General features: G+C 51.8%; 1 protein-coding gene across 2 annotated transcripts in view; it reads right to left on the reverse strand.

The window, feature by feature from the left end:
* Nucleotides 1-480: 480 nt before the first annotated feature.
* NUAK2 (NUAK family kinase 2) overlaps nucleotides 481-16,847 on the reverse strand; it is a 17,460-nt gene continuing 1,093 nt past the window's right edge. For both annotated transcript variants that reach the window (XM_019649590.1, XM_019649589.1), the window contains exons 2-7: nucleotides 8,940-9,060; nucleotides 6,309-6,460; nucleotides 5,896-5,961; nucleotides 3,933-4,052; nucleotides 3,248-3,380; nucleotides 481-2,627 (exon numbers count right to left, since the gene is read on the reverse strand). In XM_019649590.1, the coding sequence (XP_019505135.1) occupies nucleotides 1,564-2,627; nucleotides 3,248-3,380; nucleotides 3,933-4,052; nucleotides 5,896-5,961; nucleotides 6,309-6,460; nucleotides 8,940-9,060 (1,656 nt within the window). In that variant the 3' untranslated portion in view covers nucleotides 481-1,563. The remainder of the gene's footprint in view (nucleotides 2,628-3,247; nucleotides 3,381-3,932; nucleotides 4,053-5,895; nucleotides 5,962-6,308; nucleotides 6,461-8,939; nucleotides 9,061-16,847) is intronic.

Genomic DNA, 16,847 nt, shown 5'->3' on the forward strand with positions numbered 1-16,847 from the left:
GCCTTCGAGGGGGGGCATTCCATGCATTCTTTACTTCACTAGGGGTCAGGCGGTGGGGGCGGAGGGAGCCGGGAGCCGCAGCCCAGCATTGAGGAAAGGCGATTTCTATGGAGAGAAAGAATAAAAGCTGTGGGAATGTCCTCAAGCAGCAGGGGACTGAGCTGGGTGGGGGAAGGGAGGAAGACGATGGTGAGAAAGGTGGGGGTGGGGGCTGTACAAATCGCCAAGACTACTTCTCTCTTTAGTGCCACAGGCAGGAAGTGAAAATCGGGACCCTCAGCCCAGGACTCTCCCATAAGTGTGCTGAATACGGCAGAACTGCTGTTGGGGGTATAAAGAGGAACCTTTTGAAACTGTGAGCTGGGTTTTTTGTTGTGTTTTGTTTTTATTAAGCAGGTTCTGTATTTCCCAGCCCAGTCGGTGTGTTAAGAGAAGGCTCAAAGAGACCTGTGTCTAAGGTCTTCAAACAATATCAGAGGCTATTTTCAATCACCGTTCTAGTTTTTAATGGAATGGTTATTCCTGGCCACAGAGAAGGGAAGAGGGACCACCAGGTAGACAAAATCAGGGCGTGGATGAGAAAGCCAGAGATCCTCTCTGGATAGTGCAACAGAACTTGTGGATTTATAAAAGGTCCCCCCTCCCGCATGATCAGTAGGGAATCATTGCAAAAATATCTCTCTGTACACAAAAGTTGGGTGTCATAGTGGACTTTCCAGAACATAGCATTCACATTATTGAAAACAGTAAGATTCACTTTTTAAAAAACACAGAGCTGAAAAACATAAATAGGACATTCTAGGGTCCTGAAGGCCCAGAGAAATAGACACGTCCATTCTCAGTAGCAGGAGCAGCTTGGAGGCTAGAGAAATTCAGAGTCTTTGAGGTCCAACGTGGAGGTCCCGGGGAATATGGGCCCCTTGAGATGAAGTCCAATAGCAGCCGGAGCCTTTTCAAGTCTTTTAGATTCATAGCAGCGACTCCAGGTTTGAAGGATGGGAAAGGAGAGAGAACCTTTGAGGGAAGAGGTTGTGTTCTCTTACTGCTGGGAGAAATAAGAGAGGGTACACTCTAGAATGTTTCCAGGATGACCCGGGCACATTAGGGAGTTCCATATTCCAGTTTTAGTGCCTGGTGGGGATGGGAATGTGTATCTGAGGAGTTTCCATCCCCACCTTGGCAGGAAGGCACCATGCACCGAACTTCCTCATTGCGATAAAGGAGGTGGGTAATGATGAGAGTGCTCTTTCCAGACTTCTGTGGCCCTACCACGTGTGCACGAAACAGAAACCTGGACTTGGCCATAGGCCTCCCTCTCTACTTCTCTACTCTTTCCCCCTCTACTGTCCTCTTGGTTAGAAAAGGCTGAAGACTGAACCCTCAATGCACTTCACTTGCCCATTTCCCACATCCAGCTCTCCCCAGGGCTTAACTGCAAACCGCCTCAGCCTTCTGGGCTGGAATGCTGGTCCTGGGAAGCTGGGGAGAAGGCAGTCTCCCCTGGGGGGGGGGGTTGCGAGGTACATCGTAAAGCCTGTCCAGGTGGGGCCATGCCCCCCACCCTCAGCTGAGCTTTGAGCAGATCCCTAGTGCCTGTCGGTAGACCTCTGTCACCTCCTGGCAGTCCGTGAGGGAAAAGCAGCTTTCCCCCAGGGAGTCCTGCCGCCAGCGCCTCAGTCCTCTGCTTCCAGGGCCCTCTGAGGAGGGCTCCTCCAGCCCCATGAGGTTGTCCACAGACACACAGCCCCGCAGCGGGGGTTCAGGGAGCCGTCCAGGCAAGTCCAGCTGGTCAAAGGACTCGGAGGACAGGATGCTGTCCTCACTCACAGCCCCCGAGGGGCGGCTGGCCCGGGATGGACGGCAAGGTGAGGCCAGTTCATTCAAGGAGCCGAAGGTGGTGGGGGCTGTGAGTTCCAGGGCTGTGCGGGAGAACTTGCCGTTGTGTTTGAGGATGCCCTTCCGACCGAGGAGCAGCCCTGAGGCCTGGGGGGGCTTTTGCTCCACGGAGACCTCGCTCGTAAACACGTCCCCTGCATCCAAGAGCTCCCCAGACTCGCTGGGTTCAGGGGAAGAGTAGTAGCCCGATTCCCGCTGCCGGGGTTTCTTGAGGATGCCCTTCTTGGGAAGCAGCAGGGCAGCCTGTCCTGCGCTCGCAGGGACCGGGCTGAGTTCAGCGTCCTCCCTTGCCCACTCTGAGGAGGCCGACACCTTCTTCTTGAGAATGCCCTTTGGTAGCTGGAGGTGGCTCTTGCCAAGCCGCGGGGAGGTGTCGTCAGCCGGGTTCCCCTGGAGAGACTGGGCCATGTCGTTCTCTTTGCGGGACTTCTTAAGGGAATGCTGGCGCTCTAGGCCAGGGGCCGTGATCCCACCTCCAGGCGCGTGCTGCTTGAAGAAGCTGCATACCTTGGCCCCGTTCTCCAGGAGAGGGCGGGAGGACCTCCGGAGCCAGTCAGCCATGGAGGCCCGGCCAGAGTCGCTGCCAGGGTGCCCTCCCTCGTGCAGAGCCTCCTGCTCCCCCACACACGTGGCATAGCCCCAGTTGACCCACCAGTGACTGGCCACGTCTTCCAAGGTGGCCCGGCGGGTGGGGTTCACCATTAACAGCCACCGGATCAGGCCACAGGCGTCTGGAAGACAAAAGGCAGGGGCGTCAGATTGGCAGCCGTGAGAACAGGCACATCCCCGTCTGTGCTCAGCTCCTGTTCGCTCCTGTGTCAGATGCGTCCACTCCCATCTAGAGCTCTACACACACCCCAGCGGGGCCAGCTTTCCTGGATGGATTCTGCCAAGTTCCTCTTCCATCCCACACCTCTCAGAACTGTGGTCTCTTTATCGGTCTTGTATGTTAGTGTGCCTCTTCCTTCTCCCTACTGAGGGGGTGGACTGTGCTCAAGGGGAAACCAAGGCTCTCACACCCTTTTCCTGCCTTCTACTTCCTAGGTGAAAGGACACAAAGATTTCTAAGGATGAGGACAAAAGCAGTAGGAAGTGAGACAACTGTAGTAAAGAGGCTCTAAGTTAGACCTTAGCAAGCACTTCCCAAATATAATAAAGCATGCCCATAAAGGAAGGAAGAGATAGCCCCTCCTTCCTCAGGAGTCACAGACACAGGAGGCAGAGAGATGACAGCAGAAGGTAAGCGGAGGGCACTCTCATGTACAGTGGGTTGTCCTCTTTACTCAACTGCCTCAGGAATCAGCTTAGGATACCCACAGCCTGGACGAGAACACTCACACCCCTCACTCACCAGAGGGTTTAGGCGGCTCCCGGTAGGCCCCACTGCTGATCTGTTTCACCAGCGTCTTATGGTCTTGCCCATCGAAGGGCATGGTGCCATGTACCAGGATGTATAGGAGAACACCCAGGGACCAGCTGTCTACCTGAGAGAGACAGGGGGTGCTGATCAGCAAGGATGCCCGCGTGCCACAGGCTGGAGGGCTTCCAGGCTCACTTCCACTCCAGAAAAGAAAGGGGTACATACTGGAGAACTCAGAGGCCAGTGCTTCTGAGGACCATCTCCCTCTAGTGCCCAGGGGACGTGGGGCGAGGCTGTAGGAGGCACTAAGGCTCACGGGGAGAGGTGTTGTCAATCGTCTCCCTGTGGATGGGGCAGCCACAAACACAACAGCAGTGGCGAGGTCATCCCTTCGGGGCCAGGAGTGGGCAGCTGGCTGGGTGCCGGGAAAGGTGATGGGAACCAGGCAGGTGTGGGGCACAGAACTAGACTAGGGGTCGGGAGACTGAAATTCTTGTTCCAGCTGTGCCTCCCCTGGCTAGAGACCTGGCAAGTCACTCCTTTGGGAGGTGGTGTGGGGGCGCTGGATTATGTACTCTGAGAAAGGGAATAACTAGGAAACCAGCCCACCTATCTCACAGGAGCTGAAGTCATAGGAAATGGCTGAGGCGGGCTGGCAGCAGAGGGGGACACTCACCTCTGGGCCTGTGTAGGGCTTCCCGTTGACGATCTCCGGCGAGGCATAGAGGGGGCTCCCGCAGAACGTCTGCAGGAACTTGCCTTGGTGGTAGAGGTTGGAGAGGCCAAAGTCAGCGATCTGTAGGAGTGAGTCAAACACGGTCACACCAAGGCCTGGGTTTTCTGTAGCTCTCCAGACCCCAGAGTAACCCAGGCCCCAATAAGAGGAAAGGGTGCCCATGACCCCACTCCACACTGGGCGCTGCCAACACAGCTCAGGCCCTGGAAGAAAGAGCCCTGCAGCAGTTGTGTCAATGAGGAGCGTCTAGGAAGAGATGTGTGGGGGCTCCAGGGTCCTCACTGTTCCCCAGGTCCCTCTGCTCATGCGGTACTCCACTCCACACATGCGCTGTCCTGCACGTTCTCCTGATCCAGCAAGCCTACCTCCCCAGGAAGCTTTCCACTGCCCTGAGATCTCCTTCTCCCACAGCTTCCAATGGCTTGCTGCAGCCCCCGCTCATCAATTCTGTCTCCTCGTATTACCACATCCATATGTTCCCCATGCTGACCTGCTGCTCCCACCCCTCCTGCAGCTCCTAGCACAGGGAAGACCCACAGATGGGACTCAACGGGAAGGTCTACCAGATGGAGCGGGAGAGTCAACATCTCAAGCCAGTGTCATGGCCCTCAGAAATGTGTCACTCCAGCACTGATTAACCATGAAGGGTGGGCTGCCCTTCCTAGCAAAGGGCTCGTCTATGACCATACCTGGGTGGGAAGGTGGGGTCAGCCCAGAATAGATGAGAAGCATTAGTGAGGGCAGAACAAAGGTCATGGTTGTGGTTATAGCCCAGGAGAAGGAATCTTCTCACAGGACTCCCTGAGCCATCTGACACTGAGGCCTTGAGAGGCCCCAAGCCCATCTTCTTGCACCCTAGAAAGACCCTTTCCCCAGCTATCCTCAGATAAAGGCGGAGGCCAATGCCCTGCTGCTTCTGACATCGTTACCCCTGGCAGAGGGTCATGTGTGTCCAGGGTGGGGAGGGGTTGTTTATGAAACTCTGGCTCCTTCATTTATGGTTTTATTGGTCTCTTATCAAGCTGTTACCAGTTGTAGCCCATAATGAGGCAGGTGATTGGTGCAGATGGGAGAGTTCGTGCCTATCTGGGTTGTGTGGGTTTATTGGCTCTGACCCCATTCCCCACAGCATCAAAGCAAGCCCCACCTGCTCCGGGAATTAGCTGGGAAAAGGGAATGAACTCAGTGCCAGGGTACCTCAGGGCAAGTGTCAGAGGCCACTGGAGAAGGGACTATGTCCTGGGTTCAGGAAGATTCTGAGGAGGGTCCGAGTGCAGACTCAGAGCCCTCTCGGGCACCGGCAAGGAGCCAGCCTGCTCCTCTCTTCCTCTTCCAGCTCTGAGATCTGAGTTTATCTATCATTGTGAATTTCTCAGACCTAAATTTAACTCCTTAGGCATGGGAAGTCAGCAGCTGTAGGCAGCAGGAAGCTGGCGCTGAAATTCTTGGTCTTTGAGGAAAGGAGCCAAAGGTCTATCTAATCGCAGGTCTACCTAACCGCAGCAGATTAAAGTGTGCGTGCATGTACGTGCACATGTGTGTGTGTGCGCACACCCAGGTGGGGAGAAGAACTCGGGCCGTGGTCCTCTACCTGCCAATTCCAAGGTTGTGAGCCAAATCTGACCCGAGACCTAGACGCCTGTCAGCCTTGTGATGTCAAGAGCACTGTTTGGAGAGTCAGAAGACATTGGTTCTAGCCCAGGACCAGCCTTTCGCTAGCCGTGGGACCTTGTGCAAGTAACCCCTTATCTTGAGGCCTCAGTAAAATGAGGTGGAAACCAACATATAAGTCTGAGCTTTGCTTGACTCCTTCTGGGACTCCCTAAGGACTCAGAGATACTTGGGAGGGACAGAGAGGCTGGGGGTTGTGGGAGAGCTGCTGGAAACAAAAAGTGGGGCTCACCTTGATATTTCCGTTGGCATCTAGGAGGATGTTCTCCAGTTTGAGATCCCGGTGGACAACCCCATTCTGAAAGAGAGAGGGAGGATCAGGGGAAGGTCACCAGGGAGGGAAAGGCATGAAGGCCTAGTCTGGAAAGGGAGGTAAACACAAAGGGGGCCAGATAGGGGGCACAGGTAGGCTGGGAATATTCATCTTTATTGGTACAAAGCACAACAAATAACGGGCCTTTTCACCCCGGCCAAGGGACTCAATGCCAGACACCAGCATTCTATAGGCCAAGTCCAGAATTGAGTCTTGCCTCTGCTTTGTCTCCCTGTGTGATCATGGACAAGTCATGGAATCTCTCTGGCCCAAACCAGCTTTGGAGCCCAGGGACCACCCCTTAGGACAGGGCTGGGCAGGTAGGGCCTCACCTGGTGGCAGTAGTGCACGGCAGAGACGATCTGCCGGAAGAAGTGGCGGGCGTCGCGCTCACTGAGCTGCTGCCTCTCACTGATGTAGTCATACAGGTCGCCCCGGCTGGCATACTCCATGACAATCACGATCTTGCTGCTGTTCTCAAACACTGAGGCAGAATAAGGCGGGATGTCAGGCACCTGTAGAGCACACTGCTCCCCACTGGGGGCCCCGGGTCTCTCCCTGGCGCTAGACCAGGCAGGCCCTCCCTCAGGGAATGTCTGCTAATGGGGCAGGAGGGTGGCAAGCAAGGGCAGGAGAAGGGCCTTTGAAGCTCTCAACATCTTCCAGTAGCAATGAGTTAAGGCCAAGGGAACTGGCTCACTCTCCGTCTCTTTGGAAGTACAGGCTTTCGAGGATTCTTAAAACTACCCTGCAAATTCCCAGGAAGGCAGAGACATCATTGGATGAGAATGAAAAGCCAGGTTCTCTGGTTCAGAATTTGGTGCTTTTTTGGCTCGTGACCTTGAACAAATCTCTTGTAGATTCATCAGTAAGAATACAGGTTTGGGGTTTGAATCCTGGCCCCATCACTTACTAGCTGGGTGGCCTTGGCAAGGTACTCAACCAGTGTGTCTCAGCTTTCTCATTTGAAGAGTGGGATAATCATGGCTACCCTCTTAGGGCTGGGGTGAGAATGAAACAAAAGTCAGTGAGAGCTCAGGCTGGCTGAACAAGCAGGTGTAGGGACTGATGTAAGCAAGCCCTCAATCAGTGGCACCTACTGTTACATTATCAGCACCTGCATATATAAACTTGAATAATAATGCCCAGAAAATGCCTGCCTTGAGAATCAGAAGAGGGATAAAAGGTATATGCAAGTGGTTTGTAAACTATAAAGTACCATGGAGAGCAGAGATATTTCTCTCCCTCAATATCTTTGACTTTTCTGCTCAGAGTACTGCCAGGGCTTTGTCCACAGAAGCAATCAATCAATATTTGGTAATAAATTGACTGGCTGGGCTCCTAGCAGTCTGCCTGCCCCAGCCGGCTCATCACCACGTGTAGGAGGGGCCTTCTTGGCACCGCAGGCATTGTCCTGGCTCCAGCCCCCTGGAAAGATAGGGTACGACTGGTTCACCAAACTGGCCCTTCAGCTAGGTATGTGTCAGAACACGCATGTCCCTGACATCGCATCTTTGCGTCAAACGGGTCCTAGGAGTTGGGCTTGCTCAGCCAGCCCCAGAGCTACTGCTGTCAAGCCTGTGAGGAAGGTGCTGAGGGCGGCAGCTTCTCCCAGGAGGAGTACGAGCACCCAGGCAGTCGGATACATAGTCAGGAAGACCGAGCTTTCTTTCTAGGGGAACACGAGTGAGTGGCCTAGGCGCCTGGGGGGTGCCTAGCTGAGCCCCCACCCCTGTGGTTCTCCATATCTCTGTAGCCTTTGTGCCATGAAACTGGGGGTCGAGAGCCAGCACATTCTGGACAGCAGCTGGATTAGAGGCCAGTCCCCCTCCCCCATTCTGTATTGCCTAAAGGCTGTGACAGGATGGGGATGGATCTGGGGGAGCCCTGCCAGATACACAGTAACTGTGGTGGCCCTGGGTCTGCTGAATCTAAAGGCGCAGGAGAAGCCACATCCTGAGTTTCAAAGCTCAGTTCCCAGGCTTGGCTGGAGATAGAGATGTGGGGGAAAATTTACACACACACACACAGACACACACACGGCCCAATCACCAAGCTCAGCCTGGCTTAACCAATACTGTCATCTTCCCACTCTTCCCTGGGGGAAACAAACAGAGATACAATTAGCTTTCTCAGCCACTTGTCTGGGCTCCTCGTGGGACAGGCTCAGGCCATGGGGCCACGTCAATGGCTCTGCACTTAGTCTTCCTATAAACAGAGTCCAAGAAAGAAGACGCATGCTTCCCACCAGTAACACTCAGAGGGCAAAGCCCTCCCTCCTGCCGCTATCCCTGTTTCCTATCTGATTGATATTATGTAAAGGCTGGAAGCAGACGGTGTGTTTGGGAGGTGCTCCCCCTCTTTCTCTCATCACCCTCTCTTGTTCCCTTTGTTATCTGGGTCACAGGGAACAGGGCAGTTGGAGTGGAAAGCTAGCACTGATGTCAGAACAAGAGGAGGCTTAGAGAGATGGGGAGGAGAGGTGGGAGCTGGCCCTATGGCAGGAATGTTTCAGAGTACAGTGCAGACTCTAGGAGGCCTGGCTCTTGGGACTTATGAAGAATAGCACCCACACACCTGAGACAGGTGCAGGCCAACCTATGTTTCAGACTCCCCCATATTGCTGAGGATCTCATTGGGTTGGGGAGGCAGTATGCAAGTAGGGAAAACCTAACAATGACAACAAAAAGCCTACAATCTGTTGAGTTCCTCCCATTAGCTGAGCACTTGGTGACATTTAACTTGATCTTTGCAACATATGTGACATATGTGGGGTTATTCCATTTTACAAATGAGGAACTGAGGCCCACCCAGAGACTAAACAGAATTAGTTGCTGGGTTTCAAATCCAGCTTTTGCCCACCTCCGAAGCCTGTATCTCTCTTATTTCTTGTATCATCTGTTCTGACTGCGCACACACACACACACACACACACATACTCTTCAGGTGCCCCGTCTCCGTACCTTCATGGATGGCAATGATGTGCGGGTGGTTGAGTGATGACATGATCTCAATCTCTCGTCGAATGTGCATCAGATCTTGCTCATCTTTGATTTTGTCTTTCCGGATTGACTTGATGGCCACCTGGGAACAGAGAATGCAGGCGAGTGAAGACAAAGGTCTGGCCGATGAAGGTGTCCCTAAGGACACTCTCAAAGTCCTGACTCTGGTTTGCCTGTAGCTGCTACAAAGGCTGCAGGATAGACCCAGAGAAGCCACTCCATCCTTCATCAGAGAGGCCGAAGGGCACCTTCTCTAGAGAAGGCTCTCACCTGGGTTAGGTGTAGTCCGAGTTAGCAGGAAGGAATAAGGGTCAATCACCTTATTCAGAGTTCACAGATGAACAAGGAAGGTAACAAGCTGCATTCAGAAGGCTGACGCTTTATGATTTATAAAGCAAATTTACCATACTACACCATGAGGGCAACGATTTGCTCACCATTGGATCCCTGATGCCAAGCATAGTGCCTGGCACACAGTAGGCACTGAATAACGTCTGTTGCATTAGTAAATGAATTGGTCCTCATAATAGCCCTGAGAGACACGCAGAGAAATGATCATCCTTCCCACTTACAGGTGAGGAAACTGGTATCCAGAGAGGTTAAATGGCTTGCTCAGAGTCATACTGTCACAGACATGGACGAACCTTGAAAGCATTATATTAAGTGAAATAAGCCAGACATACAAGGACAAATGTTATACAAGTCTACTTTTAAGAGGTAGCCAGAGTAGGAAAATGCATAGGACAGAAAGTAGTATAGAGGTTTCCAGGGGAGGGGAGTGGTAGAGGTGAGGGTGGCAGGATAGGGAGTTATTGTTTAATGGGTAGAGAGCTTCTAAAATCATCTGAAGTAGTGATGATGGTTGCACGACATTGTGCATGTACCTAATGTCACTGACTTGTATACTTAGAATGGTTAAAATGGTGAATTTTATGTTATATATATACATATATATATATTTTACCCCAAAAATAACTGAAAAAAACACTAGTCTTTATTTACAGTGTAGGTAAGGAACGTCCCTCTCCCAGCAACAAACAAACAAACAAACAAACAACTAGACAGTTACACAGAGTCCTCTGGGCTTTGTTATCTTGTCTGTAAAGGTGAAAATACCATATAAGGATTCAACCCTCCGGCTGGTTTGCGGCTGGTTTGCGTGGTGGGTTCAGGAAGGGTGGAGTGAGGCAAGAGGAAATGGAGAAAGAGTGCCAAGATGCCAGTTAAGCAAAGCTCTTGGGGGCTGTGGGGTCTCTGTCCCTTTCTCTGCTCCATTCCACCCAGGGACAGGTGACAGGAAGGGGAGAATAACAGTGCGGGTGGTGTGTGAGTAGTGTACACAGAAGACACTGCCTGGTGAGTCAGGGGACCTGGTTCTCCTTCAGGCTTTGTCACTGTCCCCAAGGGCAAGTCCCACCCCCTCTCAGAGGTTTTCTTTTCTGTGAAACAAACAGCCTGAACGAAGTTGTCTGAGGTGCTTTCCTGCTCTGATTCTGTGAGACAAGGATTACAAATGCCATGGGCCCTCAGGCTGCATTGCTGGCATCAGGTGCTGGGCAGGGCTGGGGTGTTACAGGGCTGGTTAGTTCCTGTCGAGTCCTGTCCAGGGACACAAATGATAAATACAAGACTTCCTCTTCATGGGATATGGGCAAGTTATGAAAAATCTGAAGGCACAGACTGAGGTGAACAGCTCCTCATTCAACTTCCCAGGAAGGTTTACCTCCCCTCAAGGTTCAGAAGGAAACAGAAAAAAAGAAACCACTGCTGGAAGGGAGGGGCCTCTAATCCCCCTTTTCACAGGGCTCTGGAGGAAGACAATGGCTTCCCGCTCACAGGACAGCAGACAAGAATGCGGAACAGCCCTAATCCCGTAAGAGGAGCTGCTCATAGTGGCCAGGGCCCGGTCACCCCGGCAACGGGCCAGGGATGGCTTGCCCTCCGCCCCGCTCCTCCCCTAACGCTGCCTCCCTGAAAGAGGGGAGGCCCAGCTCTTGGCCCTCTAGAGCAGGGCAGGGAGGACAATGGCCGCGGGAGGGACCCGAGAGACGGTCACCATGGAGCCTCCTCCAAGATGCTGGAGACGCCCACTCTGCAGCTGCAGGTGCTCTCTTCACAACCTCCTACCCCTTCTGCTCCAAACCACCCCCAAGAGCTGAGCAGGAAAAGCTCTGGCTTAGAATTGGACCGGGGTGGGGATGGGGCAGAAGGGGCTGGACTCCTCCGACTCTGAGGATTCAACCTGAAGCTCGTTTCTGCACACCTCTGTCCATGTCCCTTCTCTCTCCACGAAGGAAAGATTTATGGACTAGTTCTTTTCTCTCTAAAGTTCTTCATTTAAAAAAATCAGACAATGGGTCAAGTGTTATGAGCTCTTCAGATAAAGGGCCATACAAATTGTATTAATAGATAGTAAAAAAATCATATATAAATCACATATCTAGATAATAAACAGATCTAGTTGAGCGCTTAAGATGCACACATATGCAAAAACCAGGCACATCTTGGATGTATAATTGTGTACATACAAACATGTACAACAATGAGAGAAGTCTTCCTAGGCTTAGGAGGTAGAGCTCTAAAGAAGACAAGACCTAAAAGAAATGAGGTTCCCCCCCCAAATAAAGGGGTCTGAGTGGTGCTAGAAGGAGTCCCTGCATGGATAGAGGGTAACAGGTTAAACCCCAAGATCCATGTCTTTCCATTTCGGAAGCCTATGGTTCTAAATCAGAATTGTTAACCCTCAATGAACAATTCCATCCTCCTGCAAGCTTCTGCTCTGGCATCAGGGGGGTAGGTCAAGGATCTACCCCTCAGTTATCTACATTACGTGCTAAGAGAGCACAGCTTGGCTGTCACTTCTCAGGAAGAAAACAAGTTATGTCATCATGCCTCCACCAGTCTCCAAGCAGGTAACAGACAAGAAGAGTGATGTGTCACTGCCCAGGTAGGGTTGGGCCACTGGTCCCCAACCTATTCTAGCCCCATGGGATAGGCCCCTAGTTACCTGTTGGCTAGCCTGTCAAAGTAAATTAGACATAGCAAGTGCACAAGCCTAGACAGAGTTCCAACACAGAAAGCATTCAACAATTGTTCACTAGGGCACACAAATCATGAATAGATATTTATTGGTTAAATCATTGGGCTGATCCTTGACTGATGGGACCAGTGCCCAGATAAGATTTTCTACCTTTCTTCCCAGGCATGGGAGGAGAGTCAACCTCTTTTACAAGGACAATTTTGAGGGACCTTTGTTCTCATCGCAAGGTAGTTGAGCAACCACTCTGTAGAATAAAAATATACTGACTAGAGCCAAGGAGGAGGGTAGCAATTGCTGAATGGACCACCTAGAGATAGGAAGACCACATGCCCAGGGATAATCCTGGTTCATCCCAGTAGGATTATTAACAGTGCCCCTTCTACTCTGGTTTAGACGATATATAGCCACCCTACTCAGAGAGGGCAGGGAACCCAGGCACAACAATACATGCCAGTGTAAATGTGAACACCAGTTCTGTGGAGTATCAAGATCCCAGCTATTTCATTCTCGTTTGAAACTATGCAACTCAAGACAAGTCACTTAAATGATCTGGTTAACTGGTTTGGCTGGTTTTAATGTCCTCATCCAAAAAATGAAAGGGCATTTATTCTCCAAATATCTGCTGAACACCTACTATGTGCCTGGTGTTATGCTAGGTGTTGGGAATTTAGCCCGGTGCCAAGGATTTCAGCCCAGTGGGAAGAGTGGCAATTAAATCAACTCCAGTCTAGTGGGATGAATATAACAGTTGAAGTCCCTGCTTGCCAGGAGCACGGGGGAGAGCTTTCTTTGCCCAGAGGAGCAGAGAAAACAACCTGTGGGAGAAAACTTTGTTTTAGATCTTGAAGGATGAGTGGGGTTTGCCAAGCAAGGGGGGTAGGCTAGGGAGGGGCAACAGGACCATTCCAAGCAGAGAAAGATTTGAGCAAAGGCCAGAAAGAAAGGAACCATTCACACATTTGCACATCAGGATCTCTAAGCTCCCTTCCAAACATTAGCAAAATGCAAGTATCTTCAGAAATAGCACCTGCTATTATGCAGAAGGTGCTAGCCAAGGAGTGTTATAATGGGCTTGTTCAGAGGCCTCATGCTATATCTAAATTAACCTGCCTGAGCAAAATTCCTATTGGTGATGGCCTGTGATTTTCTTGCCCCTGCAGCACCACACATTGGAAAGGCAGCAGGAGTAATACCCTACCCCATTTTGCAAATGGAATACAATGAAGTCAGGAAGGTGCACTGACTCACACCAAGGCCTAGTCAGGATCCAAGAGGGAGGGGTGTGGCCTGGAGGAGCTGCCATCTCAGAAGACAAAAGATCCTTGCAGATGCCCTACCCTGCCTCCGGCTCCCTGCCTCCTACCCCTGGAAAAGAGAATGCCCCACACCCTGCTTTGGGCCGGGCTGTGCAGTACCACCAGCCACCCCCATCCCACTTACAGACACACAAACGGGGGAGAAATGGGAGCTGGGACTCAGTTGGCTAAACTCCGCCTCCCCTCCAGGAACTCAAGTCAGGAATGCTCTGCATTCAGGAAAGAATGGCAGAAGCGTCTTGGAAAAGGAAGATCGAAAGGTCCTGGTTCCAGGTCCCAGGAAAGAGGGTGCAAGCTGGGCATCTCTGGTCATAGCTATCACCAGGACTTGAAGCCAAAATTCTTGACTCCTCTCTGGCCTTTCACGGAGCAGCTGCCATCTGGGAGGTGGGGCAAGGAGCTGGAGGGTGACCCATTTAGATAATGGAGGAGAGGCTGGGCTGGCCTGGCCTGGGCTGGGCAGGGTGGGGATGGGCCTGCTGGTGGTGGGGGCGCTCCTCATCCCACCAAGCCTGCCAGAGAACCAGGCAGGGGGAGGAATGGGCTCCAGGAATGAGGGTAGTCTGAACCCCATGCTGTGCCCACCCCTCCTTGCACCCTCCTGCCCACTCTGCCAGGTTGCTGGGCAAGGTGCTTCCCTGCCCAGCCCTCTTGTGTGGTTTGGCCAGAGCCCAAGGACAAGTGTTGCCTGCAGCCGGAGCCTCCCTCCCTGCTGCTGAGCAGGCAGGTGCAGAAGTGGTTGGGAGGGCAGCATTATGCAGAAGAGGCCTTTGGCAGCTGATCAGGCGGGAACCCTGCTCTGGAGCAGGGGCTGAAGGAGAGACTAGGACTTTGAACAAAGCAGAAAACAAAATTGTTAGGCTCAAGGAAGCTGGGCACAACCCATTTTCTTGCTTAGGGTAGAACAGACCCAGGATGGGTGCCTCCAGGACAGGGTAGGGTCTAGTCAAAGCCAGCCAGGCTAGGACAACAACACTGTGGGTGTCAGCTACTGCGCTCATCACTTTACATATATTATCTTACTTAATCCTATGAGAACACCACAAGGTAGGAATTATTATAATCCACATTTTACAGATGAGGAAACAGAGATACAGAGAGGTCACACAGCTGGTGAGCAACAGAGCCAGGATTTGAACCTTTGCAGGTTCAAAGAACTAAGCAGTCTTCCTGACAAGGTAAAAACCAGGAATGTAGTGTAATTCGCCCGCCAAGGATACCTCAACATAGGCTGCATGTGTGTGGGTGGGAGTTGGTTCTCAGTGACACCACAAACCCTCAGCACTGCCTGGAGCTCTGGAGCTGACTGCTGGAATGACAAAGCACACTGGGACAACCCCAGGCTCAACTCAAGGTCAGCTCCCAGACCAAGACTCAGTATTGGTCATCCAGGACCTGGGGTGGTCAAATCAAGGGCCTATGTTGCAGGAATGCCATTAACCAGCCACAGAACAAGTCACGTCCCCGCTCTGGGCCTCAGTTTCCCCATCTGTCAATGAAGGAATAGGACCATCTCAGTTATTTTCAAACAATTTGAAATCCCATGCAGCTATATAAGAGACAGAAGCAACCCTGCCCCAGATCACTATCCACTTGGACCCCCCTCATGTTCCTCATGGCACCCTTTGGAGGTAAGACTTCCATGTGGATCAGCCCAAAGACCTTGATAGACTCCAGCGTTCCAGGGGCACCAGCAGGTGTTTTTCGCTTTAGGGGGAGGGGTAGTCAGGGAGCTGGGAGAGTCACAGGAGGAAATGTCATTTGGATACCAGGAATGTACTTGGAGACTAGAAGGCCCAGAGCAAATATTTGTTTTTCCTTTGATGCCCTCCTGTGTAGCCGTTAGCCCTGCCCACCTGCCCTTCCCTCCGGAAATCTCATCTGGCCCCTCATAATCTCATTTAGGCAGGTTGGGGATGGGAAATGTGCTAGAAAGGTGGAGGGAAAATTGGGATGGGAGTCAGCCAGCAGGCCTTCCTCCGATTCTAGCCCCCATCAACAATGTCAGTTCATTTTGAGAGAGGTCTTGGGTGACTCCAGGGCCCCTCTCTCCCACCGACGATCCTGAGGCACCAGATCAGTCTCTCTTCAGGGAGGACAGTGAAGAGGCAGGAATGGGGGGTGGGGTGGAGTGGGGAAGAGGACTCCCCGCCAGAACTGAGAAACCATTAGCACAGCAGGCAGCTGCTCTCCAAGGACGAGGGAGACCCAGGGCAAGTTCTCAGCAGAAGCACGGTGGTCTATGAGATTAGGGAGGTTCAGAACTGGCCCTGTTCCTACTGATCTTGGCTTCCTGCATACAACAAAAGGCAAGAGGCCAGGGGTACCTTCTGAATTCTCTCTGTTCTGATGTAACAAGAGCTGGAATCCCTGCCTACAGCCTCTGAGATTTGAAAACTGAAAGCTGGTTTATCTCATTCCAGAATCAATGAGATCTCTCTCTCTCCCTCTCTCTCTCTCCCTCTCTCTCTCTCTCTCTCTCTCTCTCTCTCTCTCTCTCACACACACACACACACACACACACACACACACACATGCACGCACGCACGCATGCGCGTGCGCGAGCTTGGACTGGCATGCAGTGACCCAGGTCTGATGAGGATCTCTAACCTTCAATCTGAGTTTCTCAGTTTCTGAGCCCCACAGTCTCCTCAACCCAATCTGACACCCAACAAGAGGCATGAGCCATGAGCAACTATTTTGTAGATAAGTCCCTGACAAAGCCTGGGCCCAGCAGTCTCAAGCCTGGAGCCTTACCAGGCCCTCACACTTTATAGAAAGAGAAAGAAAAGGGAAGCCAGGAAGTACAATGATTGCTCAATAGCTGCAACCTGGCAGCGGGCAACTGGGGGCAGTGCCAGGCATTAGCAGGAAAAACATACTCAGACCTACTGAGAGGGGCCATTAATCCATTCCCTTTCTCCAGCATCCACTCTCCTTCACCAATGAAATGACTGCGAAAGTCACCAAGCTACCGGCTGCGAAAGCCAACAATCTGAGGAGCCGACGGCAGCCATAGCCAATAGGGCAAACCATAGCCACACATACATGCACACCTCAAAACCAGCACCCAACTGTATTTAGCAAAACAATTCCTAGACGACTTGCCCTGAAGGGCTTGTTAAAATACAGATTATTTGGCCCCATTCTAGACCTTCAGAATAAAATCCTCTGAGTGTGGGTGGAACCAGAGAATAAGTATTTTAAACAAGTACCCCAGGTGATTCCTATGCACATTAAAATCATGTTTGAGGACGACTGTTAACTAACTTTTGGCAAACTTGCCATCCTTTCTGGGTTGGTCTTTCCAGATATAAATATCAGTTCTCACTGTGGGTTCTACAAATCAGGACCAATTTCAATTCACATTTGTATCGCATTCAATCCTATAGCATCTTGTGAGGGAGGTCGTGTTTTCTCCATTTTTGCAGAAAGGGAAACAGTACAGAGATCAATTGCTCTAAGTTCCACAGACTACCACTACACACACACACACACACACACACACACACA

The sequence above is a fragment of the Hipposideros armiger genome, unplaced genomic scaffold (genome assembly GCF_001890085.2).
Source record: "Hipposideros armiger isolate ML-2016 unplaced genomic scaffold, ASM189008v1 scaffold_134, whole genome shotgun sequence".
In the NCBI taxonomy this organism is placed as follows: domain Eukaryota; kingdom Metazoa; phylum Chordata; class Mammalia; order Chiroptera; family Hipposideridae; genus Hipposideros; species Hipposideros armiger.